This window comes from Fukomys damarensis, unplaced genomic scaffold, assembly GCF_012274545.1.
Source record: "Fukomys damarensis isolate Sample0158 unplaced genomic scaffold, DMR_v1.0_HiC HiC_scaffold_12, whole genome shotgun sequence".
Taxonomy (NCBI): Eukaryota; Metazoa; Chordata; class Mammalia; order Rodentia; family Bathyergidae; genus Fukomys; species Fukomys damarensis.
Genome location: NW_022900924.1, coordinates 23,203,052 through 23,226,466, shown reverse-complemented (window position 1 = coordinate 23,226,466; position 23,415 = coordinate 23,203,052). Strand labels below are relative to the sequence as shown.

General features: G+C 57.8%; 1 protein-coding gene across 1 annotated transcript in view; it reads right to left on the bottom strand.

Annotated features, from left to right (window-relative positions):
* Positions 1-23,415, bottom strand: part of Fbrsl1 (fibrosin like 1) — a gene marked incomplete at both ends in the record, with an annotated part of 56,190 nt that overhangs the window by 18,583 nt on the left and 14,192 nt on the right. Inside the window, 3 exons of the mRNA XM_019204519.1 lie at positions 771-800; positions 9,619-9,654; positions 10,634-10,738. Coding sequence (XP_019060064.1) covers positions 771-800; positions 9,619-9,654; positions 10,634-10,738 — 171 coding nt within the window. The remainder of the gene's footprint in view (positions 1-770; positions 801-9,618; positions 9,655-10,633; positions 10,739-23,415) is intronic.

Sequence of the window (23,415 nt, the reverse complement as noted above, 5' to 3'; positions counted from 1 at the left end):
CCTGGGTCTGTGACTAGGCCTGGCCAGGTGCATGGCAGGGCAGTGGGCAGGCTGGTCCCTGCATGGTTCCTTCTGCCCAGTGGTGCCCCCCAAACACAAGGAGGCCTGCAAAAAAGGGGCCACACAAGCTCCTGGGCACATGACCACCCTCCCGGATGGCCTGGGCCATGGTAACCACAGGAGCAGCACTGCCCACCACCAGTGGGCTTTCACCTGCTTAGAAACCTGCCTGGGGACCATAGGATATGGCCTACACCTCCAGGGCCCTTGCCTTGTCCTCACTGTCCCCGCCACAGACTGTACTGAGTTCCTGCTGCCCTGCATGCTTGCCAGGTCACTCTGGGTGTGTGACTGTGGATAGGTCCTCACCCTTGGCCACACGAGCTGCTGAGGTGCTGCCCTATAGGGTGCTGGGACCCCAAAAAAGGCCCAGGAGGTCATGGGTAGCTGAGCTGATCCAGTGGTGAGTACCGGTTAATAGGACTTGGTTCCTCAGGAGGAGGGTGACTGTCATGGAGTCTCCCTGTCCCAGCTGTCTGCAGCTCCAGCCCAAGAGCCCAGTGCCTGTGCTGCCTGCCAGGCTCTGACCCAGGGTGCCCTCCATCAAGGCTTCCATGCCCACTTGCTCCAAGTCAGAAGCCTGGGTATCCAGCCAAGAGGCCCCTAGCCCATGAGGCTGGCACTCCCACAGTACAGGTGGGACACTCTCTGCCCAGTGTCAGGGCCTACCCTGCCTGGGTCAGGAGGAGGACAGAGGCAGCTGGGCTTACCTTGTCATCCACGCCACTCTCGCTGTCACACTGTGGGGACAGAGAGAAAAGGAAGTGAGTTAGGACTGGTGCACAGGATGGGATGGGAGGGCTGAGGGGCAGCAGTGGGGGCCAAGGTTGGATAAGGGGCACAGCAAGGCCAACTAACTTGGGGTGGGCAGGCCCAGGGCCAGCCAGCCCCGCAGTGAGAGAGACAGACATAGAAAAACAGAGGGATAGAGAGACAGCACCATAACAGCCACACAGAGCACACAGCTGGATTGTCTAGGCTGAGGCACAAGGCCAGCCTGGGGCAGTGCAGGTGGCCTCACATGCCAGGTAAGCTGTGGCCCTGTGGCCTTGCAGCCCTGAGGGGAGCTCTGAGCAGAGGCCCCACTGCACAAAGGACCCTGGTCCAGCACAGGGGTCATGACAGCTGCTCCACACCCAGACGGATAACCCAGGAGAAAGGCCCGGTGGGGCCACATGGCCTGGGCACACAGCTTGAGAGCCCCTGTTCCCTCTCCTGGGGACATAATGGGAGCATGGCACCCTCCCTCCTCTAGGAGGACCTGCCTGACCCCACTATGTGCTCAGTGCTCAGGAGGAACCAGGGCTGGTGGGGTCCGGGAACCTGCTCAATGTCAACACAAGACCATGGCAATCGAGAAAACAAATCTCAGTCTTTCGTATTTGCTAAGCTGAGCTCTGAAAGGGTGCACAGCTCAGGAACAATGCTGTTTTCCCTAAAGAGTAAAAAGAAGAGACCTCTTTCTAGCAGCAGCAACTATGATGCATTCCGGTGGGTGAGTTATACTGCTGGAGATAAATCTGTCCCAGACACCTGGGCAGGTGATTGGCCCCAGCCCAGCATGGGCCAGGTGGATTTTATAAATTGTGCTCACCTTGATTAACATGGGTGATTAAATCACACTGCCTTCCACCAGGCCCCGAGCTGATGATGGCAACGTCCTCAATGACAAAGCTCACAGAGCAACATGAAATGTGCTTCACCTCACTCCAGCTTGGTGCCGAGTGTGAAGGTGGCTCAGCTGGCCTACTGGGTGGCTGGGATGGGCATGTGGGGCCTTCCGTGGCTGGCAGGCTTCACGCCACAGACAGACAGACCATCTGCTCCATGGGCCTGACCCAGCCCCGGGGTGGGTGTCCTGTCCCACAGAGGATGCCATGGGCCTCTCCTGGCTGCATGGCTTGGCCAAGCTCATACCAGGTCCCTGGTCTTGGTTCTTCCAGTGGGAGGTGACAGGAAGTGTTGTCCCATGTTCCCTGCCTGGCAGGGTTGTGTGTGCCCTCTCCACCTGGGTGTGCTGCTCTCTGAGGCTGAGCACCCCTCTGTGAGGTGGGTGGGACCTGGGTTGGGGTGCGTGGGCAGGGAGAAAGGTCCCCCAACTGGCTGTCAGGAGGATGAGGACCTAGACTGAGGAGGGGCTGGCGAGATGCCAGAGCTTGTGGGGCACGGAAGGAAGGTGAGGCAGGAAGTGAGGGGACAAGGCCGGAGAGGCAGGGATGCGGGAGCTGCGGGACATTCAGGTGCTGCTCATGTGGGGAACAATTCAGGAGCTGTGACTGGCTCTGGGGAGGTTCCTCTGTTGCTGGCAGAGGCCAAAGAGGAGAGTGGGTTGAGGCTTGTGGGACGGAGGTGGTGCAGCCCAGTGCACATCCAGGGATGGTCAGTGTGCTTAATGCTCCTGCAGCCTGGGCCTTGTTCCCCTTACCAGCACTGGGGACCCTCCCACTGGCAGGGTGGGTACTGTCCTGCCGAGAGCTGCTTGTCACTCAGGGCCAGTGAACTACCTGCTGAGCCTGTCCTTGGTTCTGTTCCCAGGACCCCAGAGTCTGGAGACGGCAGTCCACATGGACCCATACACAGGCTGGTCACAAACTTCCTCACAGCCAGAGGCCCAAGGAGGGCAGTTTAATGTGTCCATAGTCAAGCAATAGGGGCCTATTGTGGGCCCAGGAGGAGAACCTCTCAGGTCCTGTAATTACCACACAACATGCTGTGGTCGGTGCCCATAAACTTGAATTATTAAGTCCTGCTGAATTAAGATTTTACTACAGTGGAGCCAGAATTGAGTGAGGTGATTAATCAGAACACGGAGGGAACAAGCATCACATCTGTCTTTTGGAAGCTGCTTGAGTGAGGTGACCTTTGTGGAATAGGACTGGGTTCACACCCCTGATGTGAGCATGGACAGTCCTCATGCCAAGGAGAGAGGGCACAGATGGTCAGACCCAGGACACAGGCTCTGGAGCAGACCCTGCTGTGAAGCTGCTCTCCTATCTAAGCTGTGCCACCTTGGAAAAGTGCCCTGACTTCTCTTTGTCTCATTTATGCTTCTGGAAAACAGGAAAAACAATCCATTTATAGGAACTATCTATCATGCAGCTTAAATGAGTGAATGCATGCAAAACTTTACAACAGTGTTGGGTGCACAGTACATGACATGTGTGATGATATCACCGTTCACTCTCACCATCATCACTATGACCAACATCACCACCACCACCATCACCGTCATCACCACCATCACCATCACCATCACCTGGGACAGCTGTGCAGGAGGAGGTAGGGAGAACTTGGCCTCCATCACCCCCGCCTTCCTTTGTCCTTCCAGAAGCCTAGTCAGCTGCCTGCTGGGATAGGGTTGCCCCTTGCCCTTGTACACCGGGAGACATGGAGTCAGCATGGCAATTCAGCAGCCATGGAATGCACCTTTTTCTTCTCAGCATGAATGTTAATTACTACTTACTGCTTCTTTGTGTACTTGTGCTTGGAGGAGGCTGCCTGACTCCATGGCTCTGACAAAAGTACGCAAATTCATGATCTTGCTTACTGTCCCCAGGTACAGTAACTCAGTACCAGGCCTGCAGGGATGCTGCCTGGCCCCAGAGCCCATTGTGCAGTGTCTCTGTGTAGGAGGGGCACAGAGGCAGTCCTAGCCACATGGCAGCCTCAGGGACTGCCACCAGCCTCTGCCTCCCCGCAGCAGTCCCCTCCAGCAGATGGGGCTGCACTGCTGCCCACAGGTCTTACTTGACCCTCTTGACTGGCCAAAAGCACTGTCAATGACACTGCCACCTCAGAGGCCCCAGAGTTGTACACAACATGCGACAAAAGCACTGGGAACATTGAGCACTGCAGGACCCATGTCCACAGTGAGTGTGGGAAGGGGTCAGCCCTGGCCAGGATGGGGCAGCAGGGTTAAGCTGCAGAGATGTGTGGTGCCTGGTGCTGAAGTATGCACACGTGGGTACCATCTGCTCCTGGGATTTGTCCACAGCTCAGGTCCCTGGTGTGTGGCCACACGTCCTGGATGTGCTGGTACTAAGCCGCATACATGAGCCCCGGGCCTCTCCCCTCAGAGTGCTGCCTGGGTCCTGCCACACATTCAGGAGGACCATGCTGGGGACACAGAGGACACAGCGAGGACACATGCTGGGCCTCTGGTTCCAAATGGGCCAGCAGGAGTGGCCTCAGGAAGTGTAGACGGAGATGAAGCTGCCTGCCCCAGACCCTCTCCCTCTCTATCCCTCCTCTGTGCCACCAGCTCAATGGGGTACATTCCATTAAGCTGTTCTACTGAATGGGGCTGGGTGCCAGTGTGGGGCAGCCAGCCTGTAACATTCCCGTGTGACAGTCCGTCACGTGGCATCCACCCCTTATGCCTCCTCAGTTGTGGGAATTAGCTGCTCTGCTTTCCTGTCCTTGAGGGCCAGACGCTCAGAGTGCCTTCCCATGGAGGCTGATAGTGCCAATGGTGGCCACCCTGATGCTAATGTGGCATCCCAGGGAGGGGGTGGCCTGCTGCTGTCCTGGGAATTCCTCTCTGCTCAACCCCCCAGGGCTGGTGGCTGTCCAGGTTAGGGTTCAGGGTGTGTGTGGCCACAGGTCCCAGTGGATCTCAATGTTCATAGGCTGGCTGGAGTTGGGCTCTGCCTGGTGGCACCAGGGCACTGTAGGCTGGGGACAGTGGGTAAGGAGGGAGGTGGCCTGGACAGGGCAGGGCTGCAGCCCCTGTGGAAGGAAAGGGCCCCTTGGCTGGCCTGGCCTTTGATGCCACTGGGCACCCTGGGCTCCAGGCCTCCACACTGTGATTATCTAATGGGACCCCTGACCATGCACACCGAGCAGAGACCCCAACTCCTGCGGAGGTCAGGGATGTGGGGGATGAGGGTGTAGTGAAGGGAAGAGACAGCAGGGGAGGCTGTGGGGAGGGAAGGCATGCAGCTGAGTGAGTGGGAGATGGCCTGGGACCATGGGGCGTTGGTAGGGCCAGGGGAAAACAGGGTGTGAGGCAGCCACCACACAAATGGACTGGGGAGGCTCTGAAGGACAGCTATCACCAGACAAGGCCAGGAGAGCACAAGGCCAACTGTGAGGCTGAGCCAGGGCATGAGTAAGAGGAGACAGGGCTGGAGCCCTGCACCAGGGGTGGGGAGCCAGGGGCTGCAGTCCATGGAGACAGGTGGGGGCAGAGTAGGGTGTACCTGCCCTCCCCCAGGTGCCAAGGTGTCTGAGGACCTGCCCTGTGTCCAGCCCCAGTGCACGTGCAGGTGGAATTATGAAGCCACACATCTGCATGCAGTCACAGGCACACATAAGCACACGCATGCCCTGCCACATGCAGCATGCATGTATGGGCATGCAGCTGTCTGCACACACACCAGACCTACTCCCATTTGCACATGGGTCCTCAGGTCTCAGTCACTTGTCAGCCTGGGTAGCCACTCCATTCTGAGCCACAGAGTCTTCCAGCACCTGCCTCCCTGCCCTGCTGCCCTCAGACAGGCTCATTTTGCATCTGCTCCTCAGCTCCCTCCCCTCCCTGCCCCCAGAAGCTGGGCTGTCCAGGTTCTGCTGACTCCCAAGCCCCTAGGTGTCCTTCCTCTTCCTCTCTGTGTCTCCTCTCTTGCAGGAAGACTTAATGGCAGTGTCAGGGAATAAATGAAAGATGGCCCAGCTGGCGGTGATACGTGCTGACCTTTCTGAGCTATCTGTACTAATGTATTCTTGTGTTGTCAGATGCAAAGCACTAACTGCCTCATGAATTATTTATCAACACAAAACCTCAACCAGAAACACTGCTAACACTAATTCTTAACCTTCTGTGTCACAGCTGTGCACTTGCTCCAAATTATTGAATTCACACTTCCCAGGGTGCCTAGTCCCTTATGGCCTCCCAGCTCTCCCAGCCCCTCTCTAGCTGGACCACACCGCTGCCCTGCCTGGTGGCTGACTGTGCTCCAGACATAGGGCCTTCTGTGGCCGTGGACTGTGGCGGACAACTGAGGGACAGCAGCCAGTGGCTCTTGCAGTTTGGGGTGTGGAAGGAGGTACTGGGCTGGACTTCAGGGCCTCTGGGGCTCAAAACTCCTGGTTGGGGTGGACTGGACACAGGGAACTGGCCCTGGTAATAGGTAGCTATGGCCCAGGAAATTATGGTGGGAGGGGCCACATTTTCGCCCTGGAGCTCCCCATCTCCTCGGAACCCAGTGGCCCATATTCTGGGTCAGAGTGGATGGGCCCCTGCCACGCCAGTCCAGGGACACAGGCATTGGCTGCATGGAGCTGTGGGGCCACAGGGAGTTCTGGGGGCTGGGCAATTCAAAGGGCAGCATGGTGGCCCAGGATACCACCCAGTGCCCATCAAAGGACTGGGACGGACCTGAGACAGTGGCCACAAGGCCATGAGCCCCTCGGTGTGGCCCTGCCCAGGACCTGCTTCTACCCCTACCTGTAGACACTGCTGTCATCACTTATACATGTGTGGCATAAGCAAGGGACAGATCAGCATGGGGCCTGGGAGGGGCCCCAGAGACAGCACATTCAGGCACTGCCAGAGGCCTGGGTTTCTCTGTGCCCTTGAGCCTGGGCTATGCCTGCTGGCTTGGGCACTTAGAGGGTGTGGCAGCCAACTATTCCATGTCCCACCATGACACACCTTTTCTACTGTTGTGCTGGGCAGGCTGAGGAAGGCCCTGTGCCCATGGAGAGGGCCCTGGACACCTGATGGGCAATGGTGGGGACAAAGCTATTTGGGGCAGAAGAGTCGCTGGAGGATGGAGCCAGGTTGAGAGATACAAAGGGATAGGCTGAGTTCAGGCAGCCTGGGGAGAGGGAAGAGCAGGGAGGGAGGGGACAGAAGGAAAGGGGAGCCCCAGGTAATGGGGGGAACAGGGACACAGGCAAGGTAACATCACAAGGCTGCACACAAGGGGGTCCTCCTGGGGCACACCCACACATCCACATGCATGCACACACATTTAGTACACACCAGGACCCAACAGGCAGAGGGACACGGCTGTGACACATGCACATGGACATGCAGGGACATGGAACATGGAGGCATGTACACAGGGACACAGAGACATAGGACTTGCAGGTACATATACACAAAGACACGCAAGGACACGCAGACACATGAAGCACAAAGGCATGCACACAATGTGCACACACACTGAAACCCACAGAGAACTGTGTGGCTCCTCTAGATGAGGCATGTACAGCCCCCACCAGGCCATGTCCACAGATAAGTGTCAACACAGCATACCAAGAACCAGTGTGAGCTGTGCATAGGGACAAGTGCCCACCAACTCATGCACAAAGGTACACACACGATTGGCTGACACATCACCACTGAGCCCGGGCTCGGCCACCTCAGCCCCAGCCTCAGGCCTTTTGAAAGGGCTGACAACCATTCCCTCTGCCTGGTGGCTGGCTCCGACTCTGCAACTGTCAGCCCACCTGCCCACCTGACTGCTTTGGGAACTGCTCAGGGATGGTGAGGTGCACATGCTCTGGGTGTGTCTAGTGGGTCGGGGAAGTGTGGCCTTCAGGACTGGATCTGGTCTCTCTGGCACTGTCTGCTGTTCTGCTTCCTGGCCATTGTAAACTGAGTATCTCTGTTCTCTCGTGTTCTTCTGCCACAACATTCCTGCCTTGGAGCCAGCTGACCGTGGACTGAATCCCTTTAAAACATGAGCCAAATTAAACCCCCTCACTTACACTGTGGGTGTCAAGTGTAGTGTTCCCTAATGGGAAAGCTGATGAATACATGCCAGTACCCCACATGCCCTCCAGACAGAAGCCCCACGGGCTGGTGACAGCACGCAGATGTTAGGGAGACTGGGCCTAGGCTCCCATCTGCACATGGGGCCAAAATATACCCTAGCTGCCACAAAAGCTGACCATATACATCCGGGCCCACACACGCCAGGGTTGCCTGCATGCCCATCCAGACAGGAATCCACAGCTATGCCACCCACAGGTGCCTGCTCGCCTGCTGCCATCTGTCCTGCCCATTCCATGCTGTGAGAGTTGAGCACTGCAGCTGGCAGGTTGACTGCAGGCTGCTTTTAGAAAACACAGAGAGAGCAGCATCTGGGAAGAGGACCTGAATGACAAACAGCTCAGGCTCAGGGCTGGGAGACCCCAGCCACAGAGGACCCCTTGTGAACATGCATAGTTCCTCTCAGTGCTCCCAGATATCATGTGAACCATAGGGCCTGGTACCAGCCTGGGGACCTGGCACTGCCGCCCAGGGGCACCTGACCTTGGGGGACCTGTGGCTCAGGTTCACCCTGTCTGCACAAGCACTTCCCAGATGTGTTGGCAGCTCCAGCGGGAGTTCCCTCAGGCCTGCCCACTGCCACATGTGGGCATGTACACCAGCAGCTGCCACAACTCTGAATGCCCCCAGATGGCAGGATGTGGTTGTAGGTATGGGCTGTGGACTGTGGAAACCCAGGTCTGCCCTGCCTTGCCTCGTCTGACACTCTTCACAGGAGCCCCTGACCCCACAGAGGAGGACACAGAAAGGATGAAGCGGCCACCATTGGCTGGGTACCCACTGCCATGCTTAAAGGGTTGCTGGTCATCGTGGAGGGTCTCAGGTCCTGCAGCACCCACTGGGAAAGCTAAGTTACAGGTTCAAGGATACTCCAGCAGGAGGTGGAGCTAAGGCTAGAGGAGTGCTGGCCACTGACCACCCCCACCCAGGCAGGAGGAGGAGGCAGGGGCAGGGGGTCCATTCACAGACTCCACTCACGGCTGTCACTCTAGGCTACCCAGTCCTGGCTTCCTGTCCAGTACCCAGGGACCTGGGGTATCCCTGCTAGGCTCCCAGAGCAGTTAATGGGGTAATTATGTACCCCATAAAGCTGCTGCGATGTACAGAGTGCCTGACAGCTGGCAGTGAACCAGGGCTGCAGGGACAGGGCAAGGGCTGTAAATCTGCAGAAATCAACAGCTTTATGAAGCTCTGGCTTTTAAACCCCTTCTGATGCTTAAGGGAAAATGAAATAAGTCAGGAGGGGGGTTCAGGGGCTGCTCCTGAGTAATACTAGCACCTGGCCATTACCTGCCTGAGGGCACTGGCCAGTCAGGGAAAGGCTCCACACAGCAGCACTCGGAAGCAACAGCTCACTCCCCATGGGCCACAAATCCACCACTCGTTCCCTACCTACACACAGCCCCACCAACCCCACAGAACACGAGCCTTTGTCTGAGCTCAGGCTCCCATGCCAGAGTGCCAAGGGCGGCTGCTCACACCAAGGGCATCTTCCACACCACCCTCTCAGTGCCCCAGTGGGACCCAGAGGCCAGGTCTGCCCACTGTATGGGCAACAACTGGCAGGCTCCCCCCTCCTGGATCCCAGGGCCAACTGCCATCCTGGACTAGCAAGTGTCCTTGAGCTGGTGCTCCCTGGAAACCTGCCCAGGGCACAGCACCCTCACTGCTCCCCAGCTGCAGGCAGAACCAACCAGGCCTCAGGAGGGAGGGCAATGCCAGGGTGGTGGGGGCCTCCAAGTGAGGCTCTGGCAGGAGAAGGGCAGGGAACTTACAGAGTAGCCTCTTCCAGATACTGCCTGTGCTGAGCTCTGTGGGAAGAGGAGGAAAGACAATCAGTGATGGCCACCACCACCCAAGAATCACTGCCCCAGCTGAGCAATGCCCCACAGGAAAGGAAAGCTGGCTGACCAGCTTGGGTGGGCCAAGAAGGCCTGGAGCACCAGGGCCTCCCTACAGCAGTGTCTCCTTCTCTGGCACCACGCCCTCCCTGGCTCAGCCAGCTCCAGATGTCCTGCAGGGCCTCTGGGTGAGCTTGGAGAGGCCATCCTGCAGGGGCCTCCAGATGCCCTGACCTAGGCACAGCCTCACTGGCCAGCGCTGCTGGAGCCATCCTCACAGGGAAGCAGGGACCCTGAGGCTCAGGCCCCATCTCCTGCCTGTGCTTGGGTCACTCCCACTTTCTTCCAGCTGTACCTTCCTTGTCAGGAGGAAGTGGGCAGGGGACAGAAGGAGGGGCAGGTGAAGGCCAATGGCCCGGGCAGTGCCCTCGGGCTCAGTGGGCACTGTATCTATAGCTGTGCCCCAGGCCTGCTTCAGTGCAATGGGGCCACTTGTTTACCTTGGGGCCACTGCAAGAGCTGGATCACCTCCTGTGCCACGACCTGGGGTCAATTCCCTGGTTGTGCATACCAGGCCACCCCACCTGACTGGAGCTGGCTGTCCCTGGTGCCCTCTGCCTGCACGGCCCCTGGGAGACACAGCCCACCCTACTGTGGTAGCAGAGACGCCTTCCGCACCCAGAACCCCCATGACCCTTGCATGGCATCCTGTACAGGGTGCTGCACACAGGGTCCCTGCCCGGGGGCTCACTGTGGACAAACTCTACCCATGGCTAGACAGGGCCTCAAGGCCCAGCTATCCCTCCAGGAATCCCACCTGGGGTCCTGGGGTTAGAGCCGGGCACTGTGAAGGCTCAACAACCACCAACCAGAGCCCCAGTGAACCTGCACCCCACCAGAGACTTGAGGCGTCATGGGTTGTCACCCAGGAGCAGGTGTGGGGACTCACGTCACTGAGCTGGTCTCGGGAGCTGCTCTGCTGGGAGCTGGTAGCTTCAAGGACACTGTCATCATCACTGTTCTGGCCACCTCCTCTGGACATGGTGACCTTCATCTGAGAACAGAGAGGGACAGTCTCAGTACCCCATATCCCTGGCTCTGTGTGTACCAGGCCCGTTCCTCCCATACCTTGGAAGCACCAGGCCCCGCCTGGGATATGGGGAGGATGGTGGCAGGCAGGGCACTGTCAACTCACCACTGGCCTGTGGGCCCAGCTAGCACGAGCACTTTCCCACTGCCAGGACATTCTGATGCAACAGGAGGAGCACAGGGTCCCTGCCCATGCCCACCCTTGTCCTGCCCAGCCACACGGGCACTCACTGTTCCCTCAGTGCCCCCTCCCAATGGCACAGCAACTCCTGGCTGTGTGCCCTTGGGTCTCTGCTCAGCTCCCCTGTGCCTCAGTTTATCACCTGCAGAACAGAGCTGACCCTGCACCCAGGACATCAGCAGCCCCCAGGCAGCGCTCTGCAGCTGCTGCCCAGTCTGCTGTTGTCACAACAGCTCCAAGGAGAAGTCACAGGCAGAAGTCGAGGCCCAGAGATTCAGCTGCCCAGGTGGGGACTGGAGTGGAATCCTGTGTGCGTCACTTTTCATTTGGAAATGATTATAAATCTGCACACATGGAGGAAGGGCCAGTAGGAGCCTCACGCCCCCACTGGCCTGTAGCTTCCCACCCTGGGGTCACAGTTCTTGGCCAGCATGAAGGACATTGTGCAGGGAGCTCCAGGGGTATGTGGACACCTAGTTCACCTGCCCCATCTGCCCATCCTGAAGTCCCGGTGTTCTCAGCCATACCTGTGGCCAAAGTCTTGAGTCCAGCCACTTCCTCAAGCCTGTGCCAGCCCTGGAAACCTGTCCTGGACCAGCCAGGGTGGCTCAAACCAGCCAGATGCTCTCCCCGTGCCCATCTCCCAGACTCAGGCCATGCTCCATAGCCACCGCCTCCCAAGTGAGGCCAGTGACAAGACCCAGATGGTATCAGGTCACATCCAGTGTCCTAACAAGGCCTGGCTGGCACTCTAGGGACCGGGTGGTGAGAGCTCTTGGGAAGACTGGGACATAGCTCCTCACCCAGGATCCTGCCCACCTCAAGGATGGCACATGGGCAAGATGGCAGGTCCCTCAGGGGACCTGTCGCCAGCCCACGAGAGCAGGAACACAGCAGGGTCCTGTCTCCAGTGTGATGAACGCAGTGCTGCCATCCTCCATCCAGACCCCACCACCTCCCTGCACTTCATTCATGACTTACAGGAAAGTAGCCCCTGCTACCTGCTTGGGGAGCCACACTCTGCTTCCTCTGCACACAGGGGAGCACCAGCTGGGCCTGCAGTCTCCACCTCCTCTCTACAGCCTCTTGGGGTATCTGAGTCACCTCCAAGGCCACTGGTTCCTCCTCTGCCCTGCAGGCCTGGCTAGGTGAGTCTCCTGCCCACCTCTCACCCAGCCCCACACAGAGAGGGACACTGGGCAGCCTTGGTCCAGGCATGGGCCCTTTCTCCATAGATCAGAGAAAGGTGTGCCCTGTAACCAGTCCTGAGGATGTAATTGAAGTGGTGAGGGAAGAGGACAGGGAGTGGCCACAGCTGGGGCTTCAGTGAGCTCATGTTGCAGCCCTTTTTCCGGAGTTTGGGATCATTCTTGATCTCAGGGGTCCTGAAGTGTGCTCTGGGGGCAGCAGCTTCAGCCTGGGATGCTGGACAGTGCCTGCGCTCACAGGGGTCCTGGAAGCAGGTCTGGGTCATGAGAGGCTGAGTGCCAGGTACCTACCACCGGCAGGGACAAAGCCCTGAGGCAGCCAGGATCCCAGGTCTCCCGGGCCCTGGGAGGTGCAGGCATGTGATGCACAAGGCTAAGGGGCCAGCACAAGGGGGCTGGTGGGGTGGGAAGAGGTGTGAAGGAAGGTGAGAGCAACACACCAGGGATTCCAGACAGACCAAAGATCACAAGTCCTTCAGAAAGAGCAGCCTGCAAAGCTCTGCCTCAGTGCCTGAGCTGCAGCCCCAGCCCACAGGCCAGAGTGCCTCCAGTCAGCTGTGACCCAGGCTGTACCCCTCCTCTAGCAGCCTCAGCAACCACATCCTGGTTTGAGACCTGTACTTCCTGGTTAGGACATGGAGGAACATAAAAACCACAGCAGGCTGATTGACCAGCACCACAAGCTACCTGCTGGAGGCAGTCAGGGAAACTGAGGCTCCTTGCAGTGTGGCCAGGACACTGCTCCAGCACACATGCTTGCTAGAACTCACATCCTGGGCACCTGTAGACCAGGGCACTGCCAACGCCTTTTGGGTGTGCAGGGGGCACAGCTGGAGTCCAGTTGCTGGGGTGAGGACTGAGCCCTGACTTACACTAAGCAGGATTAGGCCAGCCTGACTGGGGTAGTAGGAAGGCCCCACAGCAGTCCCTGCCTGTGAATTCTGTATGTAAATTCACACTAGGGCTGTTAGCCACCAGTGTACTGGTAGACTTCCTGGGGCTTGCGGAGAGGGATCCTGTGAGCAAGGAAGCTCCCTTATTAGCACTGTGCCCAGCACCAGGAAGGGCCAGCAGGAGAAATGGGGGGAGGGTATGATCCTCCTTGGCCCTGCCCCTGCCCAATCCCAAGCCCCACCACAACCCCCTCCTTCATGCTGCAAAGAAGGAAGCAGCCTTTGCTGGCAGAGGCCCATTGCACCCTCCAGGCCAGGCCTGATACAGGTGGCTCTATTCTACAGGCCCAGCAGGGCCCTGTAGTCCTTTTGTATCCCCCTGTTGAAAAGAGGAACAGGGGACCCAGCAGTGTCCATCTCCTTCCTCACAGAAGTCAGCAAACCCATGGCAGCAGACCACAGATGCACAATAGGCATGGATGCATGGAGACCTTGAAGTATCACTCCAGACCATACAATTTGTCCCAGCACCATAGGGGCACACACAAGGCCTCCCTTGGCCCTAGACCCCTGTGCACATAGGGAGCAGAAGCCATATGGATAGCAGGGATGGTGACTCTGAGCAGTGTAGTGCACAACCTGAGCCGTTGGGGAGTCACAGGCAGGATCAAACCCAGGGAGGCACTGCCTGGTCATCAGCTCAGCCTGTGGCACACCACAGCCCAGCCAGTCACTGCATCCACAGGCCTGGGAGCCAGGGTAGGGCTGCCTGGCTTTGGTTCTGCTGCTGGACCTGGAAGGCCTGACAAGGGGCTATAGCTCCCTCAGACTGAACAGGCCCAGGACAGCCCCTGCACCCTGTGGGGCTAGGCCTTGGAGGAAGGGACCACACACCTCAGAGCCTGTGCCAGTAGAGACCCAACACAGTGCCATCCCTCACAGCTTGGCCCTGAAGCAGCAAGACCTGCTGTCCAGAGCCTGGGCCCAGAGTCTTGCCAAGCTCTGGAGGTGACGCCCCCGCCCAGCAGCCAGCACTGGGCCTGATTGGTGGATGTTGGCAGGGTTGTGAGCCGGCTGCTGAGGAGCTGAATGCTGCCCCCACCAGCCCCGTCACCCCCAGGCCTGCCTCCCGGGACTTCATGTCACAGGGCTATAGCCCATGCTCTCCTGGGAAGCTCCTGGTGCTCCCAGGTCTGGCCACCCTGACCCTGGGTGCTAGCCTTTCTGCACATGTCCATTGGCCCCCAGCCAGCTCTTCCCATGGTGCTAGCCTAGGCTCATGTGGCTCCCCAGGTCCCTCAGAGCTGGGACTGAGAATCATCTGGCCAGGGGGCTTTGAGGCCTCCACCTCTGCTGCTTCCACTGCACTGAACTCTGTGAGCTGGTCAGGCATTTTCCTGTTGACTACAGCACTGTCTACAGCACTCCAAGCACCTGCAGGCAGAGCCTCCACTCTGTAACCAGCTCAGCTTCAGCCCAACCTGTGCTGGAGACAGCACCAGCTGCACGTGTGTCTGCCAAGTTCACGTCCTGTACCCAGCGTGAGCCTGGGCAGTATGCAAGCACAGCCCAGCTCCGTGTCAGTGGATAGTCTCCATCTGCAGTGAGGTAGGGGACATGCCCAGGAAGGGCACAGGCATGGGCCAGGCCAGGAAAGGGGCCCTCACACAGATGCTGCAGGCCTTCAAAGAAGACTGTTCTTCATGGTGGGTGCCCGATGGGGATCCCGGTCTTCCCCAGCACCAACCAGGCTGCCTGACCAGCCCAGGCTCCTAGGGAGAGAACTTGGGCACCTCTCCACACTCACAGATAGGCTGTGGTCATGCTAGGGTTCTCAATGCACAGAGGGGTGGCCCCTTTGCAGTCCAAATGGAGGCCCTGCTGTTAGAGCCTGTGGAGGAGAAAGATCCCTCGAAGCAGGGCTGCAGACAGAAGGAATATGGCTAACAAGATCCTGGTGCCAGCCAACCACCTGTCCCCCTCTCCACAGTGCATACCTGTTCAGGTCAGTGCAAGCCCTGCTCCTTCCATAAGTCCTTCCCCATATCCTGTGCCCTGTGTGCCCCTAACCTGTGTAGGAGAGCCTTTCAGGCTCCAGTGCCCGAGAAACCCCCCTGAAAGTGAAGGGAGATCATAATGCGATGGATCTGCGGCATCCCCCAAGGCCATGGACTGAAGGTCTGCACTCCAGTCTCTGGGAAAGGTGCCTTGAGGGGATACTGGAACCCTGGCCCCTTCCTGTTTCTCTCCTTGCTTCCTGGAGGAACTAAGTGTACAGATTTCTTCTGAGCTCCCTCCATAATAAGCCAAGATCAGTCTGTTCTCCATATGAGTTATCACAGGTCCTTGGTCAGTGATGCAAAGCTGTTAAGTACAGGCTGCTTGTTGGTTTCTCTCCCCACATGAGACTCAAAGCCCAGCAGGCAGGACTGCCATCTACTCTGTCTGGCACTGGCAGGCAGTGAGGAAGGATGCAGGCAGTGTTGAGATGACCAAGTTTTCCCCAAGTTAGCACAGTGTCAGGAAGCAAGCTGCTGTCCCAAGTGCAGCCATCCTCGTAAGCTGCTCCACATTCTATTGGGTTTCATATGGTTCAGTGGAGAGATGGGTGAATGATCAGATAAGCTCATGGTGGATGAAGAGATAGGCAGATGGACAGATAGGTGGATGAATATCCATGGGTAGATGAGTGAATCAATGGGTGGGTAGATGGTGCATGAATAGAAGGGTGGATGGATAGATGGGTGGGTGGGTGGAAGAATGTGGGTGGTGGACAGATGAGTGCATGAATGGATGGATGGGTTAGTGGAAGGATGGGCAGGTAGATGATGGGCAGATGGGGAGGTGGATGGATGAATGAGTAGGTGGAACAATGGGTAGGTAGATGGATGGATACATGGACAGGTAGATAAGATGGACAGGTGGATAGATGGGTAGGTAATAAATGAGTGGGTAAAAAGATGGTTAGGTGGATGGTGGATGGGATGATGGAGGGGGAGATTCATGGTGGGTGGGTGGATACATGAACAGGTAGCTGGGCAAAGAGATGGATGGATATCCACCATTGGATACATAGATAAGTAGATACATGGACAGGTTGATGCATGGGTAGGTAAGGGACTGGTAGGTAGAAGAATGTGTAGGTAGATGCACAGGTGGAAAGATGGATATCCATAAGTGGATGGTTAAATGTATGCACAGGTGGATGGGGATGGACCACAGATGACTGAGAGACACTGGGCACTATCCTAGGATGTGTCACCACATGTCTGTGGACATGTGCTGTGACAGCAAGTGCCTGAGTGTCTGTGACACCCAGCCTGTGCAGACCTGCATGCTGGAGCAGGGGTGGTAGCCACAGTTGTGTCCCAAAGAGCTGTGTCAACATGGACTCTGGCAGCGTGTGCCACCAGATGTAGAACTGGTGAATCAGCCTTGCTTAGCTGTTGTCCCTGTCATCAATAGACTAATGACACCTCCCTCCTGAAGGTCTGCAGTGGCTCTCAGCTGGCACCACCTTGCCCTGATTGTCTTGGCCTTCCAGCATGAGAGGTTAAACATTACCTCAGCTCACATTGTACCCCTGCCACCTGTTCTGCAGTCTTCCTGGTTAGGATATAACTGTGATGGCACAGTCATCGCTCTGTCCCTTGCTGTACCCTGGGCTCAGAGCAGAGCCTGATGAAAAAGCTCCAGGAAGCACAAGTCAGAGACCAGCCCTTGGCCTGCACAAGGGCTGTGAGGCATGGAAGTTACTGTGCTCCCAGTTGGGTGTGGTGGTGCATGCTTGGCATCTGAGCTACTCAGGAGGCGAAGACAGGAGGATTGGGAGTTTGAGGCCAGACTGGGCAACTTAGAGAGGCCTTGTCTCAAAAAAAGTGAAAAAGGCTGGAGATATAGCTCAGTAGTATAGTACCATTGGGTTCAATCCTCACGACCACACATGCACACACACACACACACACACACACACACACACACACACACGTGTGAGCATTACCATATTTGCCATGGCTACAGATTGCATGTGGGGCATAATGCCTGCCAGTCTCCCTCCCTCATCTCTGCCAAACAGTACCCCAGCAGGCACAGCCACACCCTCCCAGGTCCTCATCCCTACAGTGACTTTAGTTTCTGTGGGGGCCATGTGGCAGGAGGGGCTCTAGTACAGGGGCCCAGCCTGCTGACCTAGGCCTAAACATTGAAGCTACTGACTGAGTTTCCTCAGGGAAGGGGACCTGGGCCTGGAGACAAAGACAGAGGTGTGTCGGGCTCTGGGCCTAGACAGGGAAGAGCAACTGAGTCCCTAATACAAAAAGGAGTCATCCATGTGACTGGGCCATGGAGACAGCACACACTGCATGCCAGCTCCGCAGTCCTAGCCATCCTGTGGCAAACACTCCCACCCCACAGGGAGCCCTCCGTACAAGGCCAGAGAAGGCAGCAGAAGGTGTGAGTACGGTGTCCAGCCTGACTCCAGGCTGTGCAGGGTGGGGTGTGCAGGGCGAGGCTGGGTACCCTGTGCCCTGGGCCCCAGCACCCAGGCCTGGCACAACTGTGGGCAGCAAGGCATGGAGTACCAGGGAGCCAGTTTCCTCTCCCCACCTGAAGCAGCAGAAACTGCTGGTCCTAACAATGGTCAGTCACACTGCCAGGGGCCAGCTGAAGGCTGTGCAGAGCCCTCACCAGTCATGGGTTAAGTTCCTTCTGATGACAGGAAACATGGGGAACAGGAGAGTCCTAGGCAGAGGACAGAGGTTGCAGAATCCACAGCAGGGGAGTCAGCTAGAGACAGACCTCACCCTGAGGTGCGCAGACCTCCCACCATCTGGGACTGATAGAGGAACCCCTGCTGGGGCATGGGCTGAACAAGCTGTTGCCAACACTGCATAGTGCCAGGAGCTGGTGTCAGGTGAGGCAGGGCCTTGGGTGCACACTGCACTGTGAAATTCAGTCTGCTTGACCCTTTCATCTGGGGTCCATTGTGTTTGTCCTCTCAAGGAATTCGTCTGTTCTACCCAGGCTGACTTTATTGAAGAAACTGTCCCTTTCACACCTGCAGCACCCATATGCTTGGCAGTTTGCATTTTCTTCTTGAACACCCAGCTAGGGATTTCTCCACTTGGTCAATGTTGTCAAGAACAACTTTGGCTCTGACCACTGTGGCATGTGTTTCTGTGCAGTGACTTTGCTTCTCCTCCAGCTGGCTTCCTCCTTCCCTGGACTCAGGTGGAGCCTTAGGCACTGGCTTTGGACCCCACCTCACCTCTCTTTCACAGAAGCACTTAAAGCTGCAGGGTTCCCTCTGAGCACTGCTCTACCATGCCCCACACATTCTGAAGCTGTATCCAGTTTTGTCCCCTTAAATCCTGTTCAAAGGGAGATTTATGATGATGGAGCAGGGACCTGCTGGTTGTGCTGGGTGGGAGGCATGGGAGGGATTTCCAACTTCCAGCCCAATCATTTGGCTACATACGAGGTTCATCCCCAAGCTGGGGAGGTCTAGGTTTTCAAGAGCATGCTGAGCTCGGAGGTACGGTTGGTCACTCCACCAAGGATCTGGGCTGGAGAAAGTACACCAATTGCAGAAGCCCAAGACAGCCACAGGCATGGACAGGGACTCACAGGGCTCCCAGCCGCTCCAACCTGCCACACATCTGTGTGGTCACCAGGCCATGAAACCCTTTTGCTGTCTCTCTCAGGGCAGATCCCCAAGACTCAGCACAAAACCAAAGTTGAAAACAGCTCACTGATAATTTGCACACTGATCACATGTTGGAAACGACACCGATTTGATTACTAGAATTTAAGATGCAGGAACACTTTACTTTTGGGGTACAGATTCCAAAATGCTCATAGCCCTGCTTGTAGCTCACATGCTGCTACTGCCAGTGGCTGCTCACACCCATAGCTTGAGAGATGCTACCCATTCCCCTCAGGCCTGCCAGGGGACAGACAGCTTCTTGCCAAATTGTGGCTCAGTGGCAGGGGGTGCTCCCTCGGTTTTCCTACAGCACCCTGCCTGTCAGGGATGCCCACCTTTCCCTGAGGCACATACCTGTCACTACAGCACCTGGTGCAAGAGGGCAGCCTCTGCCCTCAGCCAGCCAAACCAGGCTTTGCCCTCTGATATGGGGGAAGACACCAGCTGGTCAAAGGAGTCAGGGTGCCCACCCTCACTCAGAGCAGCCAACCTGCCTGGCCCAGCCCAGCCCTCAGGAACTGCTCCTTCCACTTCTGGGCTGGATCACTCTGCCTTGGTCATCCTAGTTTGGGTCCATCTCCCAGCCTTGGCACCAGCTGCTCCCACTGCCAGGTACCTCTCCAAGTCACTTCCCTCGCAGTGGATTCTTGGCATGCACAGGACCTCCAACTAGAAGGGGTTTGGGGAGGCAGGCTGTACTGATGTGGCACACTGGACCACATCAAATTTGTGGAGCAAATCAAGAAGGCCCAGGCAGCTTCCTCCCACAGGGGACAGGACTTGGACCTTATCTCGTGTGTACCAGAAGCCAGGTGAAGCTGGAGACACCTGTACCTCCTGAGGCCTGGGCAGGTGTACTTGCATGCCCCCCCAGCCCCCAGGAAAGGACCAGGCTGGCTGCCAGGAGGATGCACCAACCTAGTCCCACTGTTGGGTCAGCCCCTCCTCTCAGGCACAATAAACTGCCTGGGAACTTTCTAGGAACCACCCTGGACCCCCTGAACACTACAAAGCTCACCCTTCTTATCTAGGGTTCAGCAGGCACTCATTGGCCTCCCAGCTTGTTCCTTGCCCCACAGCAGTGCTGGACAGGCACAGGAAGCTCCAGAAGAGGCTGGCAGCCAATGGCCACCTGGATGTGCACCTATCTCTCCTGTCTCTCAAGGGTCTGTAGCCAGGGAGCACCCTCAGATGGCCAGAGTAACTCCATACCCTGCAGCTGTAATACCCAAGCTTACATCCCAGGTGCAAGCCCCCCATCCCCAGCCCAAGCAAGTACACACAGCCCTGGCCTATGGTCACCAGGTGGAACATAAACACTACAATTAGCTACCAGCACTTCAGAATTGCCAAACCCACAGGAAAACCTGGAGTCTAGCTGCTCAGAAACATCATAAAGCCAGCCACACGGGAACTGCATTTCCCATGTCCAACCAAGGATGAGGCCTTGGGACTTGGTACATAGCCCATTGGGGCTGGCTGGGGAAACTGGGGTCAAGGCCAGGCTGTGTGAGCACCTCAGCAAGTGTCCATCCAGCAGGCTCCATCCAGCCCCTGGCTATGAGAACCAGGGAACCCCACTCAGCCAGCTACCACATCTGGCCTCTCCCCAGTGTGGCCCCCACAATGACATGGCAAGCCCAAACAGGCCTGAACTGCATTGCATCCCTGCTTAGCGGCCCCACAAGGACATGTGCAAGTGGAGACTCTTGGGGAGGGCCCTGGAAGTAGAGGGGAAGGCTGTGGTCTTTCTGAGGGGGCCACTGTCAGCCCTTGGCATCTCAGAGCAGCTGTGGGAGCATCCAAGGGCAGTGGCAGCTGCTGGGGGAACATGGAGCTTAAATATAGTGAGATGAGCATTTCCCCCAAACCGCTCCCATGTGCAGTCTAGTTTGGGCATGCCCAGGGTCAGGGGCTGGGATCTGAACCCTAGGTCCCCTGGGCCATGTCCCCATCCCAATGTCTCCCAGAAGCCCCGCCCTGGACAGCCCACAGAGCACAACAGGCCAGAAAATGCTCTCCCTTTTCCTCTGCTCAGGAGTTAATGACTAGAGCTAAGTCCAAATGTGTAAAACCACTTGTCAGCATAAATCACGGACACATGCTTGTCTGTTCAAATTACAAACACTAATATTGTTATAAAAAATAATGGTGTGGCATTTTTTATTTTAACCAGAAAAATAAGCCCCCAAATTTTTGGAAAGTAGCCCTACGTAAGCACCAGGAAAGGGCCTACTGGGGTGGGAGGGGCTCAGAGCTGCCAGGTTGAGCGAGGAGCATCAGGTGGCCTAGAGCTGGGAGAAAGACTGCATCAGTAGCCTTCCAGGACCTGAAACAAGGGAGGGAGATATCCTTGTTCCCTCTTCCCCATGCAAGGCTGGAACACAGGTGGTAAAGCATCCAGATGACTCCGTGCCTGTGAAGCATCAGGCTGGGGCTTGGATGGAGCCTCCAGCCCTCTTACAGCCCCGGGACCCTCAGGTGGCCAATGCAGCAATCTGGAAGGAAGGTCCTCATTTCTCCTCCTAACATTAGTTCCCCTGCTGGGCCCATTCTTGCCAGAGCTTCTGGAGACCTGAGTAGGGCTGACCTGAGACTGGGGCCTGGGGTGGTGGTGGGGCCTCAGGGGCAGCCCTGTAGTGCAAGGTCTGTCAGATTTAGTGCAGCTAACAGGCAGAACACTGCCCCATGCAGGGAGCAGAGAAGGGTGGGAGAGGGCTTTCCAGGCCTTTCCTGGAGCCCCGCACCCTGTAGCTCCCCTAATCTGCAGACCTCAAGAGCTGGCCCATCAGTGCCCCCAAGGAGGTGGAGGCAGAGCCCTGAGTGGTAGGGATGGCAGGCCAAGAGTCACCACCTTTGTATCCTCCTGCAGCCTAAGGACCCTCAAGTGGATACCACCATCACCGAACTGCAGAGGAGGAAGGGACCAGGAGCCCAAGCCAGACCTACATGTTGACCAGCTCACCACCAGGCTGTGCTGCTGGGGTAGGGACAGCACAATAGCCAGACAGGCCCAAGGCCAGCAAGGTCTGAACTGGCACCATCTTATGTGCCCAGGCATGCACCATGCACAGGCACACATGCATGCCTTCCTGCACAACACACAGACACAGGCACACACAACTGCACATGTGCACGGAGACTCAGAGATTGAAGAGACAGTGTTGGCAATTTAGAGGCACAGAGAGACACTGAGGTCCCAGAAGGCTCCAGAACTAAGAGTTATGTGCCCTCTCCCGAGGTCGTGTACATCACAGAGCGGCACACGCTGGGGGACACCGTGATACCAGTAGGGGAGGGCATGTGAAGTGGTGGGAAGACACCAGGTTCATCTCCTTCCTCCTGGCACAACAGGCCTTGGTGCCACAGTAGGGACTCTGGCCCCTGCCTAAGCCTCAGTTTTCAAAGACAATCAGCCAGGCCGTGTCTGAAGAAGGCCTCAGGCCAGTCCAGCAGTCCCCAGGGCCCCGCTCACATACCCCATGGGCAGCTGACAAACATCCAGAGGGTACCTGAGGGCATCAGGCTCCAGGGCTCACTGATGGGGCCTGGCGGCCCACACCTGGGGCAGAGGATCGGGTCCACCGTGACCTCAGGGGATGGCAGGGACGGCCCAGGGCCAGGAGCGAGACCTGGGGCTGACGGGCTGGCACCAGATCCAACAAGGACCGCCTCGGTTGGCTTAGAGACCCCAGGAGAGGCCGGCGGGGCAGGCCTGGCTGCCCCAGAAGTGAGGGTCGCTCTGGGATAGGAAGTAACGGCTGGGGTTTGCAAGGCTGGCTTGGACCCAAAAGGGATCGCAGGGGCTGGCAGGGCTTCTCTGGGCCCATGAGGGGCCGCTTGGGCAGGTGGGGCTGTTCTGGGCCCATGAGTGGCCGCTTCGGCTGCTGTGACTGTCCGGGGCCCAGCAGGGCAGGCTTGGGGAGGCCAGTTTGTTCTGGGGCTTTAACTAATTGCTGGGGCTGCCTGAGGCCCAGCAGAGACTGCTGGGGCCGGCTAGGCTGGCCCAAGAGAGACTTGCGGGGTTGGCTGTGCTGACACGGGGCTAGGAGTGCCCGCCGGGGGCAACAGCACTGGCATGAGAGGGAGATGGGGGGCCGGCGGCGTGGTCGCAGGCTGAGGAGTGATCGTGGGGGCTGGCAGCGTGGGCAGTAGGCTAGCAGGGACCGCAGTGCCCGGCAGCACTGTCCAGCAGAAGCCCTACGGGGCTGGCCAGGGAGACAGGGAATGGTCCATGAGCGCAGGTGCCGGCAGCAGTGCCACAGGGACCGCAGGGGCCGGCAGAGGTGACAAGGGGCCAGAAGGGACCGCAGGGGCCAGCAGAGGTGACATGGGGCCAGAAGGGACCGCAGGGGCCGGCAGAGGTGACATGGAGCCAGAAGGGACCGCAGGGGCCGGCAGCGGTGCCATGGGGCCAGGAGGGACCGCAGCGGTCGACAGCGATACCATGGGGCCAGAAAAGACCTCAGGCGCTGGCAGCGCTGCCGGGGAGCTGGGAATGCCCAAAGTGGCCTGCGGGGCTGGGCCAGGCGAGGCCGTTGGGCCTGGCAGAGCTGATCTGGGACCGGAAACAGCTGCTGGGGCTGGCGGTGTTGACTGGGGCCCAGAAGAGACCTCCGGGGCCGGCAGGGCCGTCTCGGGCCCAGAAGTGACCGC